General features: G+C 38.4%; 1 protein-coding gene across 1 annotated transcript in view; it reads right to left on the reverse strand.

Moving 5' to 3' along the window:
- Positions 1-472: 472 nt before the first annotated feature.
- Positions 473-26,169, reverse strand: part of ARL8B (ADP ribosylation factor like GTPase 8B) — a 54,803-nt gene continuing 29,106 nt past the window's right edge. The window contains 6 exon segments of the mRNA XM_025374061.1: positions 473-2,738; positions 7,206-7,276; positions 7,532-7,599; positions 8,862-8,955; positions 9,382-9,455; positions 11,011-11,091. Of these exon segments, the coding sequence (XP_025229846.1) occupies positions 2,689-2,738; positions 7,206-7,276; positions 7,532-7,599; positions 8,862-8,955; positions 9,382-9,455; positions 11,011-11,091 (438 nt within the window). The 3' untranslated portion in view covers positions 473-2,688.

Consider the following 26,169-nt stretch of genomic DNA (forward strand, 5'->3'; position numbering starts at 1 on the left):
AAAAAAACAAACCATAAACGTGGGTAGGGAAAGAAATGCTAAATCATACATCCAATTAGCCACTAAGGGTTGGCTATACAGAATTATAGTATGGATATGGAGAAAATGCTAATTGAACTTTTCTAAATAAATAAACATATACAAAATTATTTCTCCAATAGCTTTGATAAGTATTGACTTATTTTATGGGCAGATGATACCAAACTAGCAAAAAGCTTTATGCTAAAAACGTGCCTTTGTGGGAAAACCAGCCTGTTTGGTACTTAAAATATTTTCATTCTGAACTGAAGTCAGTAAATAGGCATGTCTTGCAACTTCATTTGCTTAGCAGGGTCTTGGTTTGATTTTTTAAAACTGGATCATAAAATGTTTTACTAGCGCTTGCCACTTAAAGTCCTAAATTTGGTGTATTGTAACCGTTGACAAGTAGTAGCATTTCCCTCGCCCCCAAAAAATCACAATATCAATTCTGTGGATATTTTAAAAGTTTATTTCTATTTTAACTAGCCCACAGACCCAATTCTTTGAGGGCTGAGCTGATTTCTGACAAATGGTCTATAGACCCTCCTCTTGGAAACTTACTATCACCTTCCAAAAAAGTCTGCACCTTCCATCATGATGCACATTTTAAGTTAAAATTGCCAATACAACCCTTAAAATGCAAGTTTATTGAATAAAGCTGAGAAGAGCAGTAAACAGACAAAAAATGCATCCACCTAAATAAAAAAAATTCACATATTTACATAGTTCAGTAACTGTTAAAAGTTTTCACATGCAGAAGTTAATGCACAGGAAAATGTTGGTAATAGCGTCTGGATGTCTTGAAATGCTTAAAGCAATGTATAGACACACAAACACATTAAGGTTTAGCTATAGGTCAATTAATAAACCTATGCAGTCCCCACAAAGTCACACATTCTAGTTCCAATTCCTCCTTTTAGGCACAAGCAAGTTGCCACATTCTTTGTAATGGTTCAGACTGACCATGAATGGTGTTGAACAACAGTAGCAAGTTTAAATATCCCTTCATTTACAGAACCATCCATCTCACCAGGGAAGTATGCAACATGCTTCAAAGAATAAGAAGAGAAATTTAAAAGCCCAGATTCTACTCATAAAAATATGAATGGAGAAAAGCAAGTAGTGTCTGTGCAACACAGTGCAGTATATTGTACAGAATATATTTAAGGCCATGGCAGTCTATAAATTAAAACTGGTATTCATTAAAAGAACGTACTGTTGACTACACTCTGAGTGCTCAACACATTTGGAAATGCAGTCTACGTAAGTGCTGCTTAACAAAAGAAACAAAATCACACACAGTGTGAGGCAACACATAAGCAGGTGTACCATAGAGTTATATCTACTACAGTGGTCTATATGAATAATAATTTACAAATGAACCAGTATTAATATGTCCCTTTATGTATACGGAAGTTGCTAAACTACAAAACATGTCCATTTGAAGTTTTTAGACATCTCTGTATCATAGAAGCAAACAAACAGCATCAGTTCCTCAGTTCTCTGTGTGACTGATTATTAAACAACCTGCAGACGCCGAGCATGATTACATTAGATAGAGCAGGCAGGTCTAGAGTTGTCACAATAATCAAGATGTCTAATGGCACCAGTCAAAAGAGTGCCAAACCTTACATCAATAAGAGAGAAAAATAAAAAGTTTTTATTTGTTTATAAGTATCTGTTGTGCTGAAAGTCAACTTTATGACTGGATATAAAAAGTCAGGAGTTAGAGTGTCATGCGGCAGCACTGATTTAATGACTGGAGATAGAACAAACAGATGTTTGAACAAAGTCTGACATTCTTAACAGGTTTTATTATATTGGGTGGAATGCTCTAAATTCATGAAAGCTTTTGGAAAATCTTCAATTCTCAATCCCTTAAAAAAGTATCCTGAACCGGGAAGAAAAAACAAGCGACAGAAATAATGATCTGGACAGATACAAAACAGGATGCTTCAGTTCCTCCCATATCCCAACTGCCATCTGGTGATAAAGAGTTCTCAGAAAGTAGAATATCTTTAATATTCATCAGGTAGAATCTCACCAGTGTAAAGAACCAACATTGATCTGGTGCCTCCGCTCACTCTCTGCAGACCATTTTGGATTCCTAGGATGTAATTATACATTTCACATGCATTTGTGAGATAAAATAAACATTATGTTTATATATATCCCACATAAGTCATTCACGCTTAAAGGTTTTCTAAATACTGTGTATGGCACTAGAAACTTCATGCTGTATCAAGTCAGTGTCAGTACTAAGCTACTGGACTCTATAATGAAATATTATAGATAGACATTTACTGAAAACCAATATAAAAATCCGGCCCAGAAAGACCAGAATGGAAATATGCAATTTTCTTGATTTAAGATGGTCAAAAGTGTATGGGGGTTTGTTTTGTTTTGTTTTAAAAAGCTCTACACATGGTTTAAGACAGGTATGTGTAAGGAGCCTTTTTGTGTGTGCTGACTTTATCATGACAACTCTAGCTGATTCTTTATGAAGGATTAGGGATACTCATCTTCAGCAGTGCACATGAGAAATAAACTCTGAAAAAGGCAATTTCTTGGGTTTAGGAAGGACCGTATTCTGGGAATTACTTCAGAGGAACGGACAATAATTCTAGGATTATAGCCAAGAAAGACTGGAAGACTTCAGGAGATGCTTCAGCTTCTTCTAGATTTTGAATGCTGAATAAGCCACTGAAGTGTGATATCTAAAGATAGAGGGGAAAAGCGAAGACATTAAAGTTAAAAAACTAAACATCAAACAAGACAATATTTAAAATGCTGCTAATTCAAGGCACATACTATGCCTGACCTCTTCTGCTTTTCTGCCATCTGTATTCCCATACTCCATTACCTGAACTTAAAGAGAATATGAGGAATTATCAGAGACTGAAGGGTTTTCTGATTTAAAAATTAAGTTGTGTATAGGATGGCTGGTGCCATCTTTTATGCGTTGCCCATACGATTGCAAATTGCCAGGAAGGCAAAAAAAAAAAAAAGGAAGAACCCCTGTCTGGCATCAAGGAGCTTTTAAGTATAATACACAGAAAAGATGCAGTAATTATTGGGGCTTGGGGGCCACCCCACAAAATTCCAGGTTAAAAAAAAAACGGCAAAGAATTTTAAAAGGCATGAAACATTGTGGAGCTCTGGATGGATTCTGAGTGATACAACGTGACTAAAGCAGAGGGATGGGAGAGAAGGCTGTCACTGCCAAGGCTAGTGCAGGATTCACATCATGCCCTTTCAACATCTGGGGCTGGATAATTCTTGTCCTCATTTCTTCAAAAGGGTACATGAGAGTCTATTAGAAGCACCACTCAATTCTCCAAGCCTGAAAGATGAGGGTAAATTCACTACCAGTTTCCCAGCTAATATGCATTAACGAAACAACACAGGGCTGAGCTATGAACAAACGTGGCCTGTTCACCACTGTGGAAACAGTGATTTCACTCAACTACTGAAGAAGCACCTCTGCACCTTAAAATGGGGACAACAGTGCACAATAAGAGCAAAGCCACACTCATTTGAACTGAATGGGAGAAAGGTAAATCTGAAGTGAAATAACCAAATTTAAATATTTAAGAAATCCACGGCTGGGCGCGGTGGCTCACACCTGTAATCCCAGCACTTTGGGAGGCCAAGGTGGGTGGATCACCTGAGGTCAGCAGTTCAAGACCAGCCTGGCCAACATGGTGAAACCCGGTCTCTACTAAAAATACAAAAATTAGCCAAGCATGGTGGCGGGTGCCTGTAATCCAAGCTACTCGGGAGGCTGAGGCAAGAGAATCACTTGAACCCAGGAGGCGGAGGCTGCAGTGAGCCAAGATCGCGCCATTGCACTCCAGCTGGGTCACAAGAGTGAAACTCCATCTCAAAAATAAAAAAAAAAAAAAAAAAGAAATTCACTAAAGAACTATACGAAGCCTCTGTGGATACTGATAGAAGTTCATATCCTAAAGACAAATAGATCTTTATGAATAGGGAAAAAGACAAAAGAAATAAGATAATCAGATGAACCGATTTATAAAATACTTATTTCGAATCTTACTAGACTAGATCTTATTAGACTGAATCGGTTTCCTTGGGCTTGATAACATTTTAAGTGAGTCAGGAGTTCTAAAATTACTACTGAGCTATTTAGCAAACTACTAAGATCAGCCTCAAATAGCAAAAGAAGTCCTCACAGCTCTACTGCACTTCCATACATGAGCCCATATTTTTTTTTTCAGGAAAGCATCCAACTAGTTTGTAACAATGGAAAAACAGAAAACATATAGGGAGTAATGGATTTACAAAACAGCACAATGGACTAAAAATTACGGTTAGTGTGACAGGATTTCTCAACCTTGCCACTACTGACATTTTATGTTGGATAATTCTTTGCTGTGGACGCTATAGTATGTTTACCTACATCTCTGGTCTCTACCCACTAGATGCCAGCATCACCCTCCTAGTTGTGACAACCAAAAATGTCTCCAGACATTGTCAAAAGTATCCTGGGGAAAATGCTCCCCACTGAGAACCACTGACGTAGAAATAAATGCTCTCATGGAGCATATCTTAAATTTTAAAAAGGGGGCCGGGCGCGGTGGCTCACGCCTGTAATCCCAGCACTTTGGGAGGCCGAGGCGGGCGGATCACAAGGTCAGGAGTTCGAGACCACGGTGAAACCCCGTCTCTACTAAAAATACAAAAAAATTAGCCGGGCGCAGTGGCGGGCGCCTGTAGTCCCAGCTATTTGGGAGGCTGAGGCAGGAGAATGGCAGGAACCCGGAAGGCGGAGCTTGCAGTGAGCCGAGATCGCGCCACTGCACTCCAGCCAGGGGAACAGAGCGAGACTCCGTCTCAAAAAAAAAAAAAAAAAAAAAAATTTTAAAAAGGGTTTTCCCCGCCACTTAGAGAAAAAACTTTTAAAAGTAACCACAAGTGCTTGACAAGTCTGTTCTCAAATAAACGCTCCCAATGTAACAAGTGAATTATTCTATCCATTTATAAAGGAAAATTTGTGTATATCAGCTGTTACTAGGGCTGAGACCACCCTGGATGGTCTTTAAAGGAAGCCCAAAATCAGTCAGAACAACTATCCACACTTTAAGCTGAATAAAGCATGTTTGTGGCTGGGCATGGTGGCTCATGCCTGTAATCCAGGCACTCTGGGAGGCCAAGGCAGGTGTATCACGTGAGGTCAGGAGTTCAAGACCAGCCTGGTCAACATGGTGAAACCCTGTGTCTACTAAAAATACAAAAATTAGCCAGGCGTGGTAGTGGGCACCTGTAATCCTAGCTACTCAGGAGGCTGAGGCACAAGAATCACTTGAACCCAGGAAGTGGAGGTTGCTGTCAGCTAAAATCTTGCCACTGTACTCCAGCCACAGCAACAGAGTAAGACTACATCTTAAAAAATAAATAAATAAATAAAGCCATGTTTGCAGGAGGGGTGGAAGGTGAGTTAGGGAAGGACAGACTGGAATACAAAAGCTAAAGAAAAAATATCAGCATAAACTTTGTAAATATACTATTTTGGTACTATTTATTACATTTTATTCCAATACATTCATGTATCAAATCATCTCACACCAAATTGGTTAAGAAACTGAAGTTGAGCCATACATACCTATTCTGTAAGGATACTATGCTAGAATGTTTAGTGTCCCCCTAAAAAGTCATGTCCATCCAGAACCTCGGAACGTGACTTTTACTAGAAATAGAGTCTCTGCAAGTTATTAGTTAAGATAATGTCATACTGAATTAAGGTAGGCTGTAATCCAGTGACTTCTGTCCTTAGGAAAAGATAATACACTGACAGAGACAACTACAGGGGAGAAGCATGAATGTGAGGCAGAGGCTGGAGTGGTACATCTACAAGTGAAGGAATGCCAAGGATTGCTGGCAACCACCACAAGTTAGAGAGAGGCAAGGGGGGATCTTCTACAGCTTTCAGAGAGAACACGACCCTGCTGACAACTTGATTTTGGACTTCCAGCCTCCAGAATTTTGAATGACTTAAGTTTCTGCTGTTCCAAGCCATCTCGTTTGTGGTACTTTGTTATGGCAGTTCTAAGAAATTAATATGGGCACTGAGTAAATGAAAGGTATTTTGGGCTTATAATTCCAATAGAGTGCTAACATACTGCAGTAATATACCGGTTCAATAACTGAAAAATTGTTGTAGTGGCTGTAAACTGATTTTTGTAAAGTCTTATTCCATAAATGCCATTTTGTTATAAAGCACAGCTGGACACTAGCTCTGCAAAAATTAATACAATAAATTGGTATCACATAATCTTAGCCTCAAGACTTTATTGCATTTTCTTCTTTAAATAGCACAAAGAAGATTCAGGATGTTATACATTAAGTCCTCACTTAACATCATTGACAGGTTCTTGGAAACTGCCACTTTAAGTGAAACGGTGTATAACAAAACTATTTTTTTTCTCATTAACATTGTAACACTGAACAAAATGAGGGCCTACTGTATGTCATTTCACTTAAAAGTACAATTTCCTCTTTTTAAAAAATGTTTTGCTGTTCAACAGTTTGACAACATATAGGCCGGGCTCACATCTGTAATCCCAACACTTTGGGAGGCTGAGGCAGGTGGATCATTTGAGGTCAGGAGTTCAAGACCAGCCTGGGCAACATGGTGAAACCCTGTTGCTATTGAAAATACAAAAATTAGCTGGGTGTGGTGGTGCACGTCTATACTCCCAGCTACTCAGGAGGCTGAGGCACAAGAATCACTTGAACCCGGGAGGCAGAGGTTGCAGTAAGCTGAGATCACACCACTGTACTCCAGCCAGGGTGAAGGAGTGAGACTGTCTCAAAAATATATATATATAAAATATATGTTATATATAGTATATTTTATATATAAATATATATAAAATATTACATATATTATATATTATATATTAGATATATTTTATATATATTTATATGAGAGAGAGAGAGAGATAAAACTGCAATTTCCAAGAAGCCATCAATAATGTAAAGTGAAGATTCACTATATTTGTTGTCAAAAGGTATAACATCTATTCTTTTTTCTCAAGCAAAAGCAACAGTATTCTGTAAAGGAAGTCACTTAATGAGAAATCGAGATAATAAGCTGTAAGAAGCACAGACATTCCTTCCAATGATACCCATTTCTTCCAAAATTACCAGTCATTTCTTACCTATATTATCCTTTTCTTTGCAAGAAATTGAATAGCAGCAAATTTCTCTATCCTGAATAGCAGACAGATTCCTATGAGAAGAAGAGGATAAGTTTGTGCTTAGAACAGCTGTCATACTTATCACTTTGTTCAATTTTACTCATTACTTTTATTACTATACTGAAGAAATCATTGTAGCAATCCTAAAATGTTAGGATTCACTTCTCTGATAGGCTAAAATTTATCTATCTAAAAAATATGGCTATGATCATTAGGAATAACATAACAAGTGGGCAAAATATGGTAATTTAGAAGCAAATTATTAAAATAGCATATTCAAGACATACATTTTTTCAATTAGCTGTTTCTCATCCAAGGCATTAGGAAGATCTCTCTTGTTTCCAAGCACTAGCACCTTTAAAAAGAAAAGATATTAAGAGCACACTTTTATGTAAGAAAAAGTCACAGAAGTTTATCATCTTGATAGGTGAAGACATAAAATTAAGATGTTAACACATTCCACAATATTAAGGCATTTTGTGGTGGCCTATCTCATTCATTTCATTGCTCATACTGGTATTCGCTTAACTCCTACAATGGAAGTGCCCTTAATTCAGTGTGTGGCTGCCAACTTCTATTTAAAATATTCTGAGTCTATGCTATGCATTCTGCTATTCTTTTTTTTATTATTATTATTTTGAGACGGAGTCTCGCTCTGTCATCCAAGCCAGAGTGCAGTGGCGTGATCTCGGCTCACTACAAGCTCCACCTCCCAGGTTCATGTCATTCTCCTGCCTCAGCCTCCCGAGTAGCTGAGACTACAGGCACCTGCCACCACGCCTGGCTAATTTTTTGTGGTAGAGACGGGGTTTCACCGTGTTAGCCAGGATGGTCTCGATCTCCTGACCTCATGACCCGCCCATCTCGGCCTCCCAAAGTGCTGGGATTACAAGCGTGAGCCACCGCGCCCAGCCACATTCTGCTATTCTTAATACAGGTTTAGTATGCCTTATCCAAAATACCTGGGACCAGAAGTGTTTCGAATTTTGGAATTTTTTTTGGATTTGCATTATATACTTACTGGTTGAGCATTCCTAATCCAAATGCAAATTCCTAAATGTATTCTAGAGACTGGCCTCTTCTCAGTTTCCCACTTCCTCCCACCCAAAGACCTTTACCTGGAACTCTCTTCTCCTCCAGCTGTCATATACCTCACATTCGTATGTATCCCTCAGATCTCAGCTCAAGCATTACTTCCTCGTGAATCCCTCCTTCTTCCTGCAAACTAGATCAAATCTCCCCTCTAAATTACAACTCTCATAGCCCCTTGCACTTTTCTTCCTAGCACTTAAAGCTGCATTATTCAGAGTATCTACCTTTCCCACTAAACCATAAGGTCCATGACGGCAAGGAGTATGTTTCTACTGATTTCTGTTCATCACTCTATCTCTGGGCCTAAGCACTGCTCCTGATGCACAGTAGTTTAGTAGATATCTGGTTACGAGATTCATATTTACCACAATGCCCAGTATATGGCAGATACACAGTAAACAAGTCTTCCAGATTTTAAAAAAGAAGATGTTACTGATTTCAAACATAATTAATATCATTGTATAATTACCATAATGAATATCATTATATAATTACAATGTAAAATAACAAGTATTCCGTACTTACTGGAATTCCTTGTAACTGTGGTTTATCTAGAAGATTATGTAGCTCATTTCGGGAAGCTTCTATCTTTTCACGATCTGCAGCATCTATCATGTAACTTAAAAAAATGAAGTGATCTCAACATACCTTCTCCATATGACTTGATGACGACAACTGGTATTACTGATTTTTAATTTTCGTAAGATTTACATTATTGAAATTGTTAACCAAAATAAACTATGTCCTAAAGAAAGGCTCAGCACTCTTTAATACTTTTTAACTAGACTGTTTTTAGAGACTAATACATGATAGTAAAACATGTATACCCCTTAGCTCTTGGCTCCATAAACAAAAAACATAAAGATCTTATTCTATGATTAATTTTTTTAAATCCCATGTTAATGGACTTGCACTAGGATATTAGCTAAGAAAGACTTTCATTTTCAAGATAAAAATTGAGCCTCCAGAAATACTAAAATAAACTTTCTTCTTTGATGCCTAAATTGATTTAAAAGCAAACAAACAAACAAAAAAAACCACTTACACAATAGCATTGACTCCTCTGCAATACCGCTCCCACATGCTTCGAAATCGGGGTTGTCCTCCTATGTCCCATATCTTTAAACCAAAACAAGGCAATTCTTAATAAAGATATTTTAAATAAATGATTGAAAGAGGAAGTAACAGAAAATGAAAAAGATCAGAAAGATACACTTATTTCTACAACGTTAGAGGCAAAGTGCTCCTGAAAAACTTGACTTCAAACAAGCTCTTAATATGGGAATTCTTGGGGCCACTTCTAAACTTGAAGTCCATATTTAATACATTTACAATACATCTAAAAGTTTGCTTGAGCAAAGATTTGGTTTATGTGCAGCAGTTTGCCTGTTAACTAATATACTTCTATTACTGAAAACATGTCTTTATAACAATTTAAAAGGACCATGCACCATCCAGATTTGAATGCCAAGACAGAAAACAGCAATTCAGAATCTATTAAAGCTTAATTGTCTGATTTGTTCTACATTAATGCCTAACCTTTTAAAATTATCCTGTAAATAAGTAGCCAACATTTCCACATAGGTGTTTTTCTTATATAAAATTATTTTGGTTGGGCGTGGTGGCTCACGCCTGTAATTCCAGCACTTTGGGAGGCCGAGGCAGGTGGATCACTTGAGGTCAGGGTTCGAGACCAGCCCAGCCAACACGGTGAAACCTCATCTCTACTAAAAATACAAAAAATTAGCCAGGTGTGGTGGCAGGTGCCTGTAATCCCAGCTACTCGGGGGCTGAGGCAAGAGAACCACTTGAACCCAGGAAGTGGAGATTGCAGTGAGCTGAGATCACACCATTGCACTCCAGCCTGGGCAACAAGAGTGAAACTCCATCTCAAAAAAATAAAAATTATTTTATCCATATGAAAGCCACCATCCATAATCATTTTATTATTGTGTCTACTCCATAGGGCATCACACTAGACACTGGGTTACATCAAAGTCTCAAATCATGGCATTTATCTTCAAGAGGTTTCCAATTTAATTACAGAACTGGTAACAAGCATAAAGAAACATGCACATGACGGAATCTGGAACTTCATTAGATGAGCCACAGAGAAAGTGAACAGCTTCTGTGAACCACAATAATTGGGCAAAATGGACATTAAGCCTCAGGCCATAGATTTTTTGGAAATTTTGAAAAACAAAATAGATTAAAAATCTATTCTTGGCCAGGCGTTGTGGCTCACGACTGTAATCCCAGCACTTTGGAGAGGCTGTGGCAGGCAGACCATTTGAGGTTAGGAGTTGAGACGAGCCTAATAGACATGGTGAAACCCTGTCTCTACTAAAAATACAAAAAATTAGCTGGGCGTGGTGGCACAAGTCTGTAATCTTAGCTATTCTGGAGGCTGAGGCAGGAGAATCACTTGAACCCGGGAGGCGGAGGTTGCAGTGAGTGAAGATTGTACTACTGCACTCCAGCCTGGGTGAAAGAGCAAAACTCTGCTTCAAAAAAAAAAAAAGAACAACAACAACAACAAAAACTATTCTTTTGAAACATGCACATTCATTACTGAAAAACTGCAAATTTTCAGTAAAAACACAGAGATTAAACAGAATAATTTCTAGGTGTTTATGCTAACAATTTAAATTGCATATGGCAAGAAATAACATACCTTTATTGTGACGTTACCTTTAGTTACCTTCCTCATGTTGAAGCCCACTGTGGGTATCATATCTTCACTGAATTGACCTGACTGAACAAAATAAAACATTTGAAGTTAGACTAATCAACATTTATAATGACACTGCATAAACTTCTAATATCAACATTGCATTTGTACCCATTTTAGTAAATATTATTTTACCATTGGTAACCATCCACTTTAAGAATATGTTCCTTATGGCCATAATTCTTGAAGAGATGCATTATTTTTGTCCCAACAAAGATAAATTCTCCCATCTAAAAAAGATATTTTTGAAACTAATGTAATTTTTCACATATTTCCTTATGTTAAAAAATTTTTTATATTACAAATACATATGAAAATTTATAAATGTGTTCACCTGATGTACATTTTCACACACAAAGTAGATGAAATCAGATATCAAACTTTCAGCATTTAAATTATTCTGACAATAACTATTAAAATTCACTGCTAAATAGCATTTCCAAGTCTGTCTTTTAATAAGGCTTATAAAATATTTTGCCATACAGAAGTTTTTCCTTTTATGTAATCAATTTTGTTCTCTTTTTGGTTTCTAATCTCAATGTCATGAAATCAAAATTAAATTCTTCTAATACTATGTGACTTTTTCAAATTTAAAACATGTATCCAACTGGAGTATGACGATACACAGTACTAAAGGAAAGTCTCTTTTTCCAAATAGATAACCAACAATCATCCCACCACTAATTAAAAAATCTGGCCGGGCGCGGTGGCTCAAGCCTGTAATCCCAGCACTTTGGGAGGCCGAGACCGGCGGATCACGAGGTCAGGAGATCGAGACCATCCTGGCTAACATGGTGAAACCCCGTCTCTATTAAGAAATACAAAAAACTAGCCGGGCGAGGTGGCGGGCGTCTGTAGTCCCAGCTACTCAGGAGGCTGAGGCCGGAGAATGGCGGGAACCCGGGAGGCGGAGCTTGCAGTGAGCTGAGATCCGGCCACTGCACTCCAGCCCGGGCGACAGAGCGAGACTCCGTCTCAAAAAAAAAAAAAAAAAAAAAAAATCTGTCTTTGGCTGGGCGTGGCTCATGCCTGTACCCCCAGCACTTTGGGAGGCCAAGGTGGGTGGATCACCTGAGGTCAGGAGTTCAAGACTGGCCTGGCCAACATGATGAAACCCGTCTCTACTAAAATACAAAAATCAGCCAGGGATGATGGCAGGTGCATGTAATCCCAGCTACTCGGGAGGCTGAGGCAGGAGAATCGCCTGAACCCAAGAGGCAGAGGTTGTAGTAAGCTGAGATCACACCAGTGCACTCCAGCCTGGGTGACAGTGTGACATTCCATCTTAAAAAAAAAAAAAAAAAAGGTCTGTCCTTTACCAACTAATTAAAAATTATACATCAGGCCGGGTGTGATGGCGCACACCTGTAATCCCAGTACTTTGGGGGGCCAAGGCGGGTGGATCACTTGAGGTCAGGAGTTCAAGGCCAGCCTGGCCAACATGCTGAAACCTTGCCTCTACCAAAAATGCAAAAAAAATTAGCCAGGTGTGGTGGCATGCACCTGTAATCCCAGCTACTTGGGAGGCTGTGGCAGGAGAATCACTTGAACCTGAGAGGTAGATGTTGCAGTGAGCCGAGATTGTGCCACTGCCAGCCTGGGCAACAGAGTGAGACTCTATCTCCAAATAAATAAATAATAAGTGATATGTCAAACACCACAGACAGACAGTTCTGTATCTGGGTCCTCAATTCTTTTCCATTACTCTGTTTATTCCTGAATAAACACTAGATTTATTACTATAATTTATACTAGGTATTATTCTATATAGCTGATTAAAAATTTGAGATTTTTTGGTGTTATATTCATCACCCACATTCCAAATAAACTTCAGAGATTAATAATTTTGTTAAAATACTGACTGGAATTACACTAAATATATTAATTTGAGAAAAATCACACTTAACTCAATATGTAACTACTATCAGGTCTTTTCATTCAGGCACATATTTGACCAGTTAGTCATCCCAATCTTTTATATTCTTCAGTAAAGTATCACAATTCTCTTATGCCTTACCATATTCTTGCCATATTCTCTATTTTGACTGCTCTTGTGAAGTACATCTTAATGAGTCACAATTAATACTGATTTTATGCATTTATATTTTAGTTACATTAGCAAATTTCTCAGTTTATTTCTCAGTTGAGTTTACTATTAAATTTTAGGCTAACAACCCAGGATTAACAAACACCTCAACAAGGGACTGGTTAAACAAACAGGACTATTTTCATGGCCTTAACACCGGGCAATTGTTTGCTATGGCCTCATGCTAGCCACATACACATGTATTCCAAAATTGTCTTAAGTCTTGAGCACAATGAATTCCAACTGTACAAACAACTTCCTCTACAGAACTCGAATTCTGCCTCTTTTAACCGTTCAGTGCAGTTTTATTAATATCAGAAAAAAATGTTAACACAACTGTAATCACTAATTTCACTTATATAAGACATTATAATTCTCTGGACTTTCATGTATGTGATTATACGTGAAAATCTAGTCATTATATCAAAACTCGTTGTATCAAAACTAAGCCATGATAAAAGATAAATGGCCAATAAAGTCATGAAAAGATGTTCAACTCATTAATCATTAGGGAAATGCAAATCAAACCCACAAAGAGATACCACCTAACATCCAGTAGGATGGCTACTATTAAGAAAAAAAAAAAAAACACACAGAAAGTCAGCACTGGAAAGAATGCAGAGAAATAGGAACTCTTGTATACTGCTGGCAGGAAGATAAAATGGTACAGCTAATATGAAAAATGGTACAGCAGTTCCTCAAAACCTAAAAATAGAATTATCATATGATCCAGCAATTCAACTTCTGAATATACACTCAAAAGAAATGAAGACATTTTGCTAAGTGAAATGAGCCAGAAGTCTCTCTCTCTCTCTCTCTCTTACACACACACACACACACACACACACACACACACACACACTGTATTTCAATTTATGAGGTACCTAAAGTACTCAAGTTCATAAAGACAGAAGATACTTATTTGCTTAATGGGTATGGAATTTCAGTTTGAAAAGATAAAAAATTTCTAGAAGTGGACAGTGGGATGGTTACACAATGTGAATGTACTTAACACTACTGAATTGCACAATTGAAAATGATTAAGATGATACATTGTGTTTTGCGTATTTTACCAAAATTTTTTAAAAACTAGTCATGATATAGGGAAGGACAATTATCATTACTATTTTATAGAACAGGTAGTAGAGTCCCAAGGTCACATGGCTAAATCATGATTATATTTTTCTTAAATATTTTCATTGTAATTATATTTATTGTGATAGGCTTTAATCTCTAAGGAGAGATCTACGTGAGATAATGCTCATTTATTTCATATCTTTAGGTGTTTTACTTAATGAAAAGGCAGGAAATAGTAGCTAAACTTTTTAGGTACCAAACTTTATAATTAGCTTGCATAGAAAGCTTTCTAAAAGGCAATACACACTTGGCTAACTTCCCACAAACAATCTATAGAACATGATTTAATGTGTTCTCAATGTTTCAGGGTCATTTTATCTATTGCAAAACAAGAAAACTAAATTAGACAACACTCAAGGGCCCTCCGTTTTGGAGGTAAAATTTTATGATTATGAACATCAACTACAGCACCCCTTTGTAATGAAATAATGTAGGGGCTGCCATTGTACTGGAGTACCCCTGAGCTTTCTCAGGGGTTCATTTATCTCTTTTCTTTACCTCGGCCGACGCTAACAACTTTCCTGTAATTCAGTTGCTACTGCTAACATGCAAAAACTGAAAATCAGCTAATCAAGTCCTTGAGCTTTTACTCCAAAAAATCTTGAGTACAGCAAGATATTCAATAACTATTTGTTGAACAAAGTAAGAATTATTAGGGCCGGGCATAGTGGCTCAAGCTTCTAATTCCAGCACTTTGGGAGGCTGAGACAGGCAGGTTGCTGCGGCCCAGGAGTTCAAGACTAGCCTGAGTGACATGGCAAAACCTTCTCTCTACAAAAAACACAAAAATTAGCTGGGCATGGTTATATGTACCTGTAGTCCCAGCTACTAGGGAAGCTGAGGTGGGAGGATTGCTTGAGCCTGGGAGGTGGAGGTTGAGATCTTAAGAACAATATGACTTTAAGCCAAGATTGTGCCACTGTACTACGGCCTAGACAACAGAGTGAGAGCATGTCTCAAAAAAACAAACAAACAAAAAACCATAGGCCATGAAGGAGGAAAATGATGGAACTCTTCTGCCAATAAAGTGCTTAACTTTGATGCATGAATTTTGTGCAATAATTACTTTACGGACCTGGAAATATTTTCTACTTCTTTCCTAGTGTCCAATCTTAATCATCACTTTTCGAAGCTTGCGTTGAACAACTATAACCACTCAGTCGGCAGTTGGACAATAGATACCTGAGAATTTATGTCTGAGCTGTCAAGAAGCTGCTTAATTAAGACTACAGGTTTGGGAAACAGATGTTTAGAAAATACTACTTAGTGGTGTATCATTCTACTTATTTTAACAAATTTAACAAACACATAATACTAAGCACTTAATACTCATCAGCATAGTTTAATCCTTATGACAACCCAATGAAATGAGTAGCATTATCTTCATTTCTCAGATGAGAAAAACAAGGCAATGTCAGATTAAGTCACTTGCCTAAAGTCATATTGTTCTTAAGATCTGGATAGTTATGAGTTAATCTGACTTGGGGGGAAGAGTAGAGACATAAAAATACGTAGTCCCTCCTTATCCTTGGGGGATACATTCCAAGAACCCCAGTGGATGCCTGACATCACAGATAGAACCTAACCCTATGTACACTATGTTTTTTCCAATACATACATACCTATGATAAAGCTTAATTTATAAATTAGGCACAGTACTCTTCTGCTTTGGAGTCATTATTTCAGAGGTTGATCATATGTACTGAAACTGGAAAGCAAAACCATGGATAAGAGGGACCAGTGCATGCTTTCATGCCTGCCTTCTTAAATGCCATGATCACACGTGGCACTCGCTGTGATTTTGTGATGGTAGATGGAGCTGTCACTGTCACAATGCTTACCCTCCTATAAGACAAACTTGCAAGGTAGTGTACCTGGAATTTGGTTGAACAAAATGAATCTGAAGCAAAATAAGATGGTGAAAAGAAGACTATTCTCAAAGTCAGGGCATCTTATTACCAATTATGCTACTTACTAACCAGATGCAAGTCATGTGACGTTGGGATTCAGCTTCCTTATCTAGAAAAACGACATTGGAAGAGTATCTCCAAAGTCACTTCCAGACCTAACATTTATGGTTTTATGTTCTATTCATAGGCTGTTCATTTAAAATACAGGTAAGCAAGGGGATGAATGCTACAACAGCAGAAAAATGTGGCTCTTCCCAAATTCATTAGCATACCAAAGGCTAAAGCAGACCTTGTCCCAGAAAGTTCTATCAGTGCCAACTCCACTTTGCAGCACTCACCTAAATTTTCTACTAGAGATCTCAGAAATTAGACAAATGGAAAATGGTGAAAACCGTACAGAGAGCAATCAAAATTAACAGCAGGAAGACTGAAGACATGAGGTGGTGAACCTCTAATAGTGAAAAGACACTTTACTAAAGATACCTTAAGACAGCCGGGCGTAGTGTCTCACGCCTGTAATCCCAGCACTTTGGGAGGCCAAGGCAGGTGGACTGCCTGAGCTCAGGAGTTCAAGACCAGCCTGGGCAACGTGGTGAAACCTCACCTGTACTAAAATATAAAAAGTTAGCTGGGCATGGTGGAGCATGCCTGTAGTCCCAGGTACTCTGGAAGCTGAGGCAATCGCTTGAACCCAGGAGGCGGAGGTTGCAGTGAGCTGAGATAGCACCACTGCACTCCAGCCTGGGCCACAGAGCATTACCAAAAAAAAAAACAAAAGATACCAGCCAGGCGTGGTAGCTCACGCCTGTAATCCCAGCACTTTGGGAGGCCAAGGCGGGCGGATCATGAGGTCAAGAGATCGAGACCATTTGGGCCAACATGGTGAAACCCTGTCTGTACAAAAAAATACAGAAATTAGCTGGGCGTGGTGGCGCATGCCTGTAGTCCCAGCTACTCGGGAGGCTGAGGCAGGAGAATTGCTTGAATCCAGGAAGTGGAGGTTGCAGTGAGCCGAGATCACGCCACTGCACTCCAGCTTGGTGACAGAGCGAGACTCCGTCTCAAAAAAAAAAAAAAAAAAAGGATACCTTAAGACAATAGAAATGGGTGAGGGGTGGATGCAACTATTCTTTGTAAACAGGTTAATATACCAGAGATGTACTGTGCACTGACTGCTTGTAAACAGTGATATCTGACACTGGAAAGAACACAGTGAAATCCTCTTCATCGGTTTTAATGCTTGCAAAGTAGAGTAGTACTAAATGGATTAGGTTAGATTTTACAATTGCTCTTTTAAATGAAGACATGCAGAAAGCAAGCTATTAACAACAACATGGGAAATGAAGTTTCTCTTTGCTTGACCTGTCCATCTATAGCAGCGGTTCAATCCAATACAATAAACTTAAAAAGACAAATAGAAAAACACCTACTTTAACAAACATCTCACAGTTTTTTTCTCTAAGAATCATTTTTTAAGGGTGTGGTTATCTTTATGAAGACAGAATGACATATGGAACATGACAAAGCCTCACACTAATTTTTTTCTTTTGGTACAGTACAGAAGAAGCTACTTTTCACATGCTAAGCAGAGTGGTCTTTTCTTTTTAAAACAAAACACACCAGGACTCAATTGTTTAATTCCAAAATTCACACACTGGGCAAGTGAGAGGATATGACCAACTAAATACCCAAATTAGTCATTTTTCCTTCTAAGAACTTTTAATTCATACATGAAGTCACTATAATTACCAATACTCATTTTTCAAATTATTATGCTTTCTATATTTCTGTAGTAAGTAGAATTTTGTATTTCAATTTAGTAAGAAAAAGAATTACAACCAATTTTTCTTTTTTTTTTTTTTTTTTTTGCTGGGAAAACACTTAAAAGGAAGGTAATAAGATACTCATCTAGGGGGAAATTTTGATGAAGAGCAAGAAGTTTCACAGTCTGAAAGTATATCCCCCACAAACTGATCATTAGTTGCAAGATGGGAAAAACTAGTAATTATACAATGGAAAAATCAGGCAACACTTTGTGTGATCACAATTAATATCTCAATGCTCAGATTAACATCATGTGCCTATAGACACAATACCATTAGAAGGACACAATATCCCCTATGTAGTATTTCAGCTGAGTATATATAACAGAATCTAATCATCAGACAAACCCAAAATGAGGAACACTCTATTTAAAAGAAGGGTCATGTGTGAATTTTTCAAAAATGTCAATGCCAGAAAAAGAAAAGCTGTAGAAATGTTTCAGATTAACGGAGGCTAAAGAAACATGACAATTAAAAGTGGTACATGATCCTAGTTGGATCCTGTACTGAAGGACAAAAATGGCTACAAATGATATTATTATTGGGTCAACTGACAAAAATGGAATAGATAAAATCTATGATGTATCAACTTTTAAATGTACTAAAGTTGGTAACTTAACTATACTCATGTAAAAGAATATCCCTAATCTTACAAACTACATACTTAGAAAACAAGGGCCTCACCCTCCAATGTTTCAAAAAATTGAAGGCTGTAAGGTGATAATCAGAAAGCAAATGAGGTAAAATGTTAACCACAGTTTGATCCTGGAAAGGGGTATGAGTGCTGTTTGCAATGCATTTATTTCTGTAACTTTTCTATAAATTTTAAATGGTTTCCAAATAAAATAAATTTTAAATAGAAATAATCAAATACTACCTTATTCTTTATTGTATCAAGTGCATCTGGAAATAGAAGATAAATTAGTCATGCCACTACCACTTATTACCTACTACAATAATAAATAATAGTAAAATTCATGAACAGAATCAATCATAAAGAATTCTCACAATTAGTTCAGGAAAAAGTAGAAGAGTTATAACTAAAGTTAACCCTTGAACTACATAGGTTTGAAGTGCATATAGGTCCACTTACACATGGATTTTTTCCAACCACATGCAGATCAAAAATACAGTATTCATGGATTCAAACACCTAATATATGGGGGGTGTGGAGCAACTTTTCATATGTGCAGGGCCGACTGCAGGACTTGAATACATACAGATTTTGGTAAACAGAGGGGGTCCTAGAACCAATCCCTCTCATATACTGAGGGACAAAGTATAATCATATTCTGTTCTTTATCTTTCTCTTCTTTACAGTAGTTATTGCAAACACATACATCATATTCAAACATGAGATTCCCTTTTTTTCTCCCAAGACGGAGTTTTGCTCCTGTCACCCAGGCCGGAGTGCAATGGCATAATCTCAGCTCACTGCAACCTCTGCCTCCTGGGTTCAAGCAATTCTCCTGCCTCAGCCTCCCGAGTTGCTGGGATTACACGCGCGTGCCACCATGCCCAACTAATTTTTGTATTTTTAGTACAGACGGGGTTTTGCCCTGTTGGCCAGGCTGATCTCGAACTCCTGACCTCAGGTAATCCACCCACCTCGGCCTCCCAAAATGCTGGGGTTACAGGCATGAGCCATGGCACCCAGCAGCACTGTCTTTTTAAGGTGCTAGAAAACATGTTTATAATCATTCACTACAGTAACATTTCAAGAATCATATATACAATGTTCATTTTTTCCCAATTTCAGAACACTGTGGACAATCTTTCCTTAAATAATTTCCCAAAGATCAATAATTTGATTTGTTTTATATGCAAATTTGGATTTACTTCCAACCACAGACATAACTCCTTCTCAAAGGATTTTAGTTAAAAAGTACAGGTTAAAAGACTCAGCGATACTAATACAGAAGCAGAAAACCAAAAACTGCATGTTCTTAACTTGTAACTGGGAGCTGGTCAGGTGTGGTGGCTCAAACCTGTAATCACAGCACTTTCTGAGGCTGAGGCGGGTGGATCACCTGAGGTCAGGAGTTCGAGACCAGTCTGGCCAACATGGCAAAACCTTGTCTCTACTAAAAATCAAAAATTAGCTAGGTGTGGTGGCACACACCTGTAGTCCCAGCTACTTCGGAGGCTGAGGCAGGAGAATCACTTCAACCAGGGAGACGGAGGTTGCAGGTGAGCTGCTATCATGCCACTGCACTCCACCCTGGGCAACACAGCATGACTCCATCTCAAAAAAAAAAAAAAGGAAGAAAGTGGGAGCTAAACACTGAGTACACACAGACATAACGATAGGCCCAACATGGGAGACTCCGAAAAGTGGGGAGAGGGCAAGGACTGAAAAACTATCTACTGGATACTATGCTTACTATTTGGGTGACAAGATCAGTAGAAGCCCAAACCTCAGCATCACACAATATACCCATGGAACAGACCTGCCCCTGTTCCTCTGAATCTACAATACAAATAAAAGATTCATTTGAGCAGTTAAGTCTTATTACTAAAGAATAAAGTTTCTCAAAACTTCAATGGGTTTATTTTTGTTTGTTTCTAAAGAAAGTGCTCTTCTGTAATTATCACAGTGAATTAAGAAGTAGCATGCAAAAATTTTAAACTCATACTTCAAAATTCCTTAGGGATATAATTAATTAAGGCTTCCTTTACCTGATGGCCCAAATTCTCCCCATGGGCCAACATCCCAGATAAACCAAACTCAGAAATTATTTCTCTGAAGCAAATCAAATAAAACCTTCTGCAAAGTCATAACATTCCAAGATTATCATTTCAAAACTGACAATGTACAACAATAAAGACTCAAACAAATCTTCTAACTCTTCCAAAAACACTAGCCAGAAAGATAAAGGCAACCTTAGATTCCTGCTAAGAACAGGCACCCTGTGTAGACTGTGGCCTGGATGCCAACGTTTCATCTAGTTTACTAATCCAAATGGACTGACTGTGGCTCCAACCTGAGTTCATTGAGTGACATTCTTTTTCATCTGTGGCATCTGTACAGTGAAGAAGTGGCTATAGCTCTCATACTATGCATTTATGAACTCTGGCTCTCCTCGTTCTAAGGCAGGCAGGCCAATTGTAAAAGACTGCTACACAAATGATCCAGTCCAATAGCAGCCTATTCACACAGCTGAGTTTTGTGTACCTTGACAGCACACACAGGTAACAAATCTATGCTATACTGATTTATAAATACCTATTGCTGTTCACTTTTTCCTGTGGTCTTATAAAAACTCTTAAAGCTACTTTGTCTCTGCCTCTATGTCCTCACTTAGTCATCAGTCAGTAATTCAACAATAAAAAGAAGAGAAACTAGGAAACAAATATACAAATATCACCTAATAAATATATGCCATGCAAAACAGAGGAAACTGTATGAGGTGATTGAGTATCCAAGAAGGCCTTTCTTGAAGTAGTGACATTTAAGCCCCTAAATGTCTAAGGGCTTAAAAGGACTGACTTAAATTAACACTTAACAATAGGAATGTTTCTGTAGAGTGCCTACCCACTGTGCTACTTGAAAACGAGTCAAGAAATCTAAATTTCAGTCCTATCTATGTCACTTTTGATTATATTAGATACAGAGAACTCTAAACCCTCTTAATCAGAATGCAAAGGTATTGTCTCCTTTCTCCCTACTGCCACTTCTCCTAAGTGCCTATATTAGCTCAAACCTCAAGTGTTTACTGCTGGCTTTGCTTCTTTGCTTCTTTCCTGCTCCCCGAACAGCTGGCCTTTAGATGAGGCCTTTGCCTCACCTATGAGGCAAACAGACCCACTCAAACCCTTAAGATGAAATATTTAACTCTTAACTGCTGTACTGTTTTTTGCAAACCACTCAAACATTGCCTCTCTGATGTCAGTGGGGCTCTTAATACACTTTGGACTGAGGACCACACCTGAAGGCAAGACTCCCAAGTTTCAGTGTTAATATTGCTGGGTTTTTGTTTTGTCTTTTTTTGATGTTGCTGAGTTTATCGTAATTTGGCAAGCAATCAGATTTGCCTTAGGGGACAGGGGCTGAATTATTTTTTCAAGATAACTAGTGGTAAAGGCCAGTGCAGTGCCTCAAGCCTGTAATCCCAGCACTTTGGGAGGCCGAAGTGGGTGGATCGCTTGAAACTAGTCCGGGCAACAAAGCAAGACCCCGTCTCTACAAAAAATACAAAACTTTGCCAGGTGTGGTGGGGTGTGCCTGCAGTCCCAGCTACTTGGAAGGCTGAGGTGGGAGGATGGTTTGAGCCTGGAAGGCAGAGGTTGGAGTGAGCTGAGATGGTGCCACTGCACTCTACAGATACCGGGGACAAAGCCAGATCCTGTTCCAAAAAAAAAACACAAAAAACAAAAAACTAATGGCAAGTTTTATTTATCCTGTCAGGATACATAACATCCCAAATAGTAGCAACACGGAATTTTTTTTTTTTTTTTTTTTGGTTACCTCTGTGCCATAGAATGATTTTATGTAACAATTAAAATTATTAACAACATACACTAAAGTCATATCAGAATTACAGCAGTTTCCCATAATTTTGGAACATATACCAATAACACATTTATACAAATACACCTAAGCAACATGGATTTTTAAATAGTTCTTTTTGAATGGGAACAACAAAACTTGGTGAAAAACTCATTACATTTTCTTCAGCATTATGCTACGAAAATCGAATATAGCGGATAAAAATTCTCTAGAAAATGTTTTAATTGTTTTTATTACAGGGAATCAACTGGTCATATCACATCTAGATAACTTTCTATAAAGCATAATGGCATAGGAACTCTCCAACCACTAACTACATGCTGTCGTTCCAATTCTAACTCACTTGAAACAACAAACTCTACTGCCTGCTAATAGAAAGGGAGCTACTTCGCAGCAATTTCCTTTACAAAAACAACTCTCGAGGATTAAAATGTTCTCCAAACCACAATTTTATTTAGGAGCCTGAAAACTCATTCTTGCTAACCTCTATTCCCGAAAAATAGTCATTTTAAAAGGTCTCTAAAGATTATTTCATATGATCACTATACCTTTAACAGCATTCTAATAATGGTGCCACTAAATCTATATCCAAAAAACTGCTGAATAGAAATTCAACTTGCTTGTCTGTGATTAGTTTGCTAGTGAGTATCCATTGTGAACCACCCAGCAGTTTCACTCAAATATTCAGAAACATTGATGAGCCAACAGCAATATAAAAATAGACACTAAAAGAAATCTTAGTGCTAGAGAGCTCAAGCAAATAACATTATTTTTCAACTTGTGAAGTCACTAAAGTTATCTGGATATATTTCCCGTGAAAATCAAAGGTCCACCATAATCCTTAATAAACACCTGCATCTTTTTATAAAAAGATTACTGTTTGCATGCAGGTTGCGTAGGGTTCTAAAGTAGGAAGCACTAGTGTTGAGGTTATTAGTATACCAGTCACATTTTCAGGCCTTGATACTATTGTACTGGTTGGTCTCTAAACATTTGCACTACTTTTTGAATGTTTGCATTTCTAACATAAAAACTTTTTAAAATTTAGAAAATAACTTTATTTAGAAGTTCCTTTTCTTCTTTCTGGGGAAAACTGCATATTTGGGGAACTAAAACGAGAAAAAGACTTGTCACTATATGCCCTTCTATGGGTACAAATGCTGCTTGTTCAAAAAAAAAAAAAAATTGTAAAACAGTTTATATTTCTAGGTTTCTTAATGGAGATTTCTAGATTTCTAACTTAGTAAGAAATGCATGTAACAAAAGTCCTTCAGTCTTTTCTCCTTTTCTCTTTTTTTTTTTTTTTTTTTTTTTGAGACAGAGTTTTGCTCTTCTTGCCCAGGCTGGAGTACAATGGCATGATCTCAGCTCACCCCAAACTCCGCCTCCCAGGTTCAAGCGATTCTCCTGCCTCAATCTCCCAAGTAGCTGGGATTACAGGCATGCACCACCACACCGGGCTAATTTTTTATTTTTAGTAGAGATGGGGTTTCTCCATATTGGTCAGGCTTGTCTCGAACTTCCGACCTCAGGTGATCCACCCGCCTTAGCATTTTTTTTTTTTTTTTTTTTGGAGACAGAGTCACTCTGTCACCCAGGCTGGAGTACACTAATGTGATCATGGCTCACTGTATCCTCAACTGCCTGCGTTCGGGTGATCCTCCCTCCTCAGTCTCCCATGTAACTGGGACTACAGGCACACACCACCACGCCTGGCTCAAATTTTGTATTTTTGGTACAAAATACAAAATTCAAAAATGAGCCAGGCGTGGTGGTGCATGCCTCCAGGCAGGGTTTCGCCATGTTGCCCAAGCTGGTCTCGAACTTCTGCGTTCAAATGATCTTCTAGCCTTGGCCTCCCAAAGTGCTGGGCTTACAGGCATAAGCCACCATGCCTTGCTGTCCTTCAGTTTTAGAAAAACAAATCCCTTACGGAGGAAGACTTCAGCATATACTACAAATTTATAAGCCATAAACAACAGAATGAATTTCATATTCATTAAAATTTTTAATGCCTAATCTTTATCAAGACCTATTAAAGTAAGACAGAACCCAAGGACTAATAAAATTTTAAATGTCATTTATAAAGCCTGCTAAAATAGTAGTCACATAGCTGATAAATAACTATTTCAGTATAACATAAAGAGTTTCAGTGGCTCTAGAATTACCCTAAGAGACCTTGTTCATTTTTTCAGGTAATAAATGTTAAAACACAATGATACACAGGCAGTGTTATTCTGGTGGTTATAATTGGGACTCTGGAAACAGTCACACTAGGTAACAACTCTGACATTACCTTTTGCCTATCGATGTGCCCTTCTTACACATTCCTTAACTTTGTAATGCCTTTCTTTGCCCAAATATAAAATGGAGACAACCATAGTCTCTACCTCACAGAGCTATTTACAAGTAAAATGAATTAAAACACATACAGCATTTTGAACAATGCTTGGTACAGGAAAAGCATTCAATGTTTGCTACCATCATGCAGGGTCCATGAGATGTGACATTACCTGTTCCTTCCACTGAAAACCATTACCTGCTCCTTCCACTGAATACAACTAAAACCCTGGACAGAATGCATGCCCCAGGCTGGGCGTGGTGGCTCACACCTGTAATCCCAGCACTTTGGGAGGCCGAGGTGGGAAGATTACCTGAGGTCGTAAGTTTGAGACCAGCTCTGGCCAACATAGTGAAACCCCATCTCTACTAAAAATATAGAAATGAGCCAGGGGTGGTGGCGAAGTGGTAAGCACCTGTGATCCTAGCTATTTAGGAGGCTGAGGCAGGAGAATCATTTGAACCCGGGAGGCAGAGGTTGCAGTGAGCTGAGATAGCTCTACTGCACTCCAGCCTGGGCGACGGAGCAAGATTCCATCTCAAAATACATTTTAAAAAAAAGCTATCTGAGGACTCTGAAAAGTAAATGGTAGCAGACAGATTTGAGAATGGAACTAGAACTTGAAGCACAATCAATCTGATGCTCTTTCCTACTTTTGTCTGTTTTCTCCCAATCTTCCAGTCTGGATACAAAGGCAGCCCAATTGCTAGAAATGTGTACCAGTCATGAAGAGATAAAAGCTCCAAGAGGAGACTTCTCTTTCTGGTGTAAGGTGTGTGTGTATATATGGGGGGCAAGAAGGTTGGGAGTGTGAGGAATACAGTAGAGTGGGAGAAATTCATTATTTCCACCCTCTCTCTTGCCATCGCACCCAGACAAAACCAATCCTGGAAGCTGTGGCACACCTAAAGCAGCTATGGACCAGCTGTACCTACGAAGAAGAAAATCCTCTCTGACCAGAAAACTGTGGTCTAAATAAAGTGCTTTGGGGAGGGGAGGGAGTAGAGTGCTATGGAGAAAGAACCTGTGTTGCTTTGGGTTTTTTGTTTTGTTTTGTTTTGTGATTCCTTCTCCTACCTTGTAGCCCCTGAGACAAATTCAACTGAGGGAAAGGCATGAGCCTCAAGCTTTCCAGGCAGAGGACCAGGAAGTGGGAGATGGGAGAGAAAGACAGTATCAAGGACACTCAGAAGGGAAGGAACTAGAGTAACACATCTGACAAAAGTTGTGTATGAACTCCTGGGCTCATCCCCAAGCTGTGACATATGGATCTCATCCCAAACAGTACATCAAAG

The sequence above is a fragment of the Theropithecus gelada genome, chromosome 2 (genome assembly GCF_003255815.1).
Source record: "Theropithecus gelada isolate Dixy chromosome 2, Tgel_1.0, whole genome shotgun sequence".
Classification (NCBI taxonomy): Eukaryota; Metazoa; Chordata; class Mammalia; order Primates; family Cercopithecidae; genus Theropithecus; species Theropithecus gelada.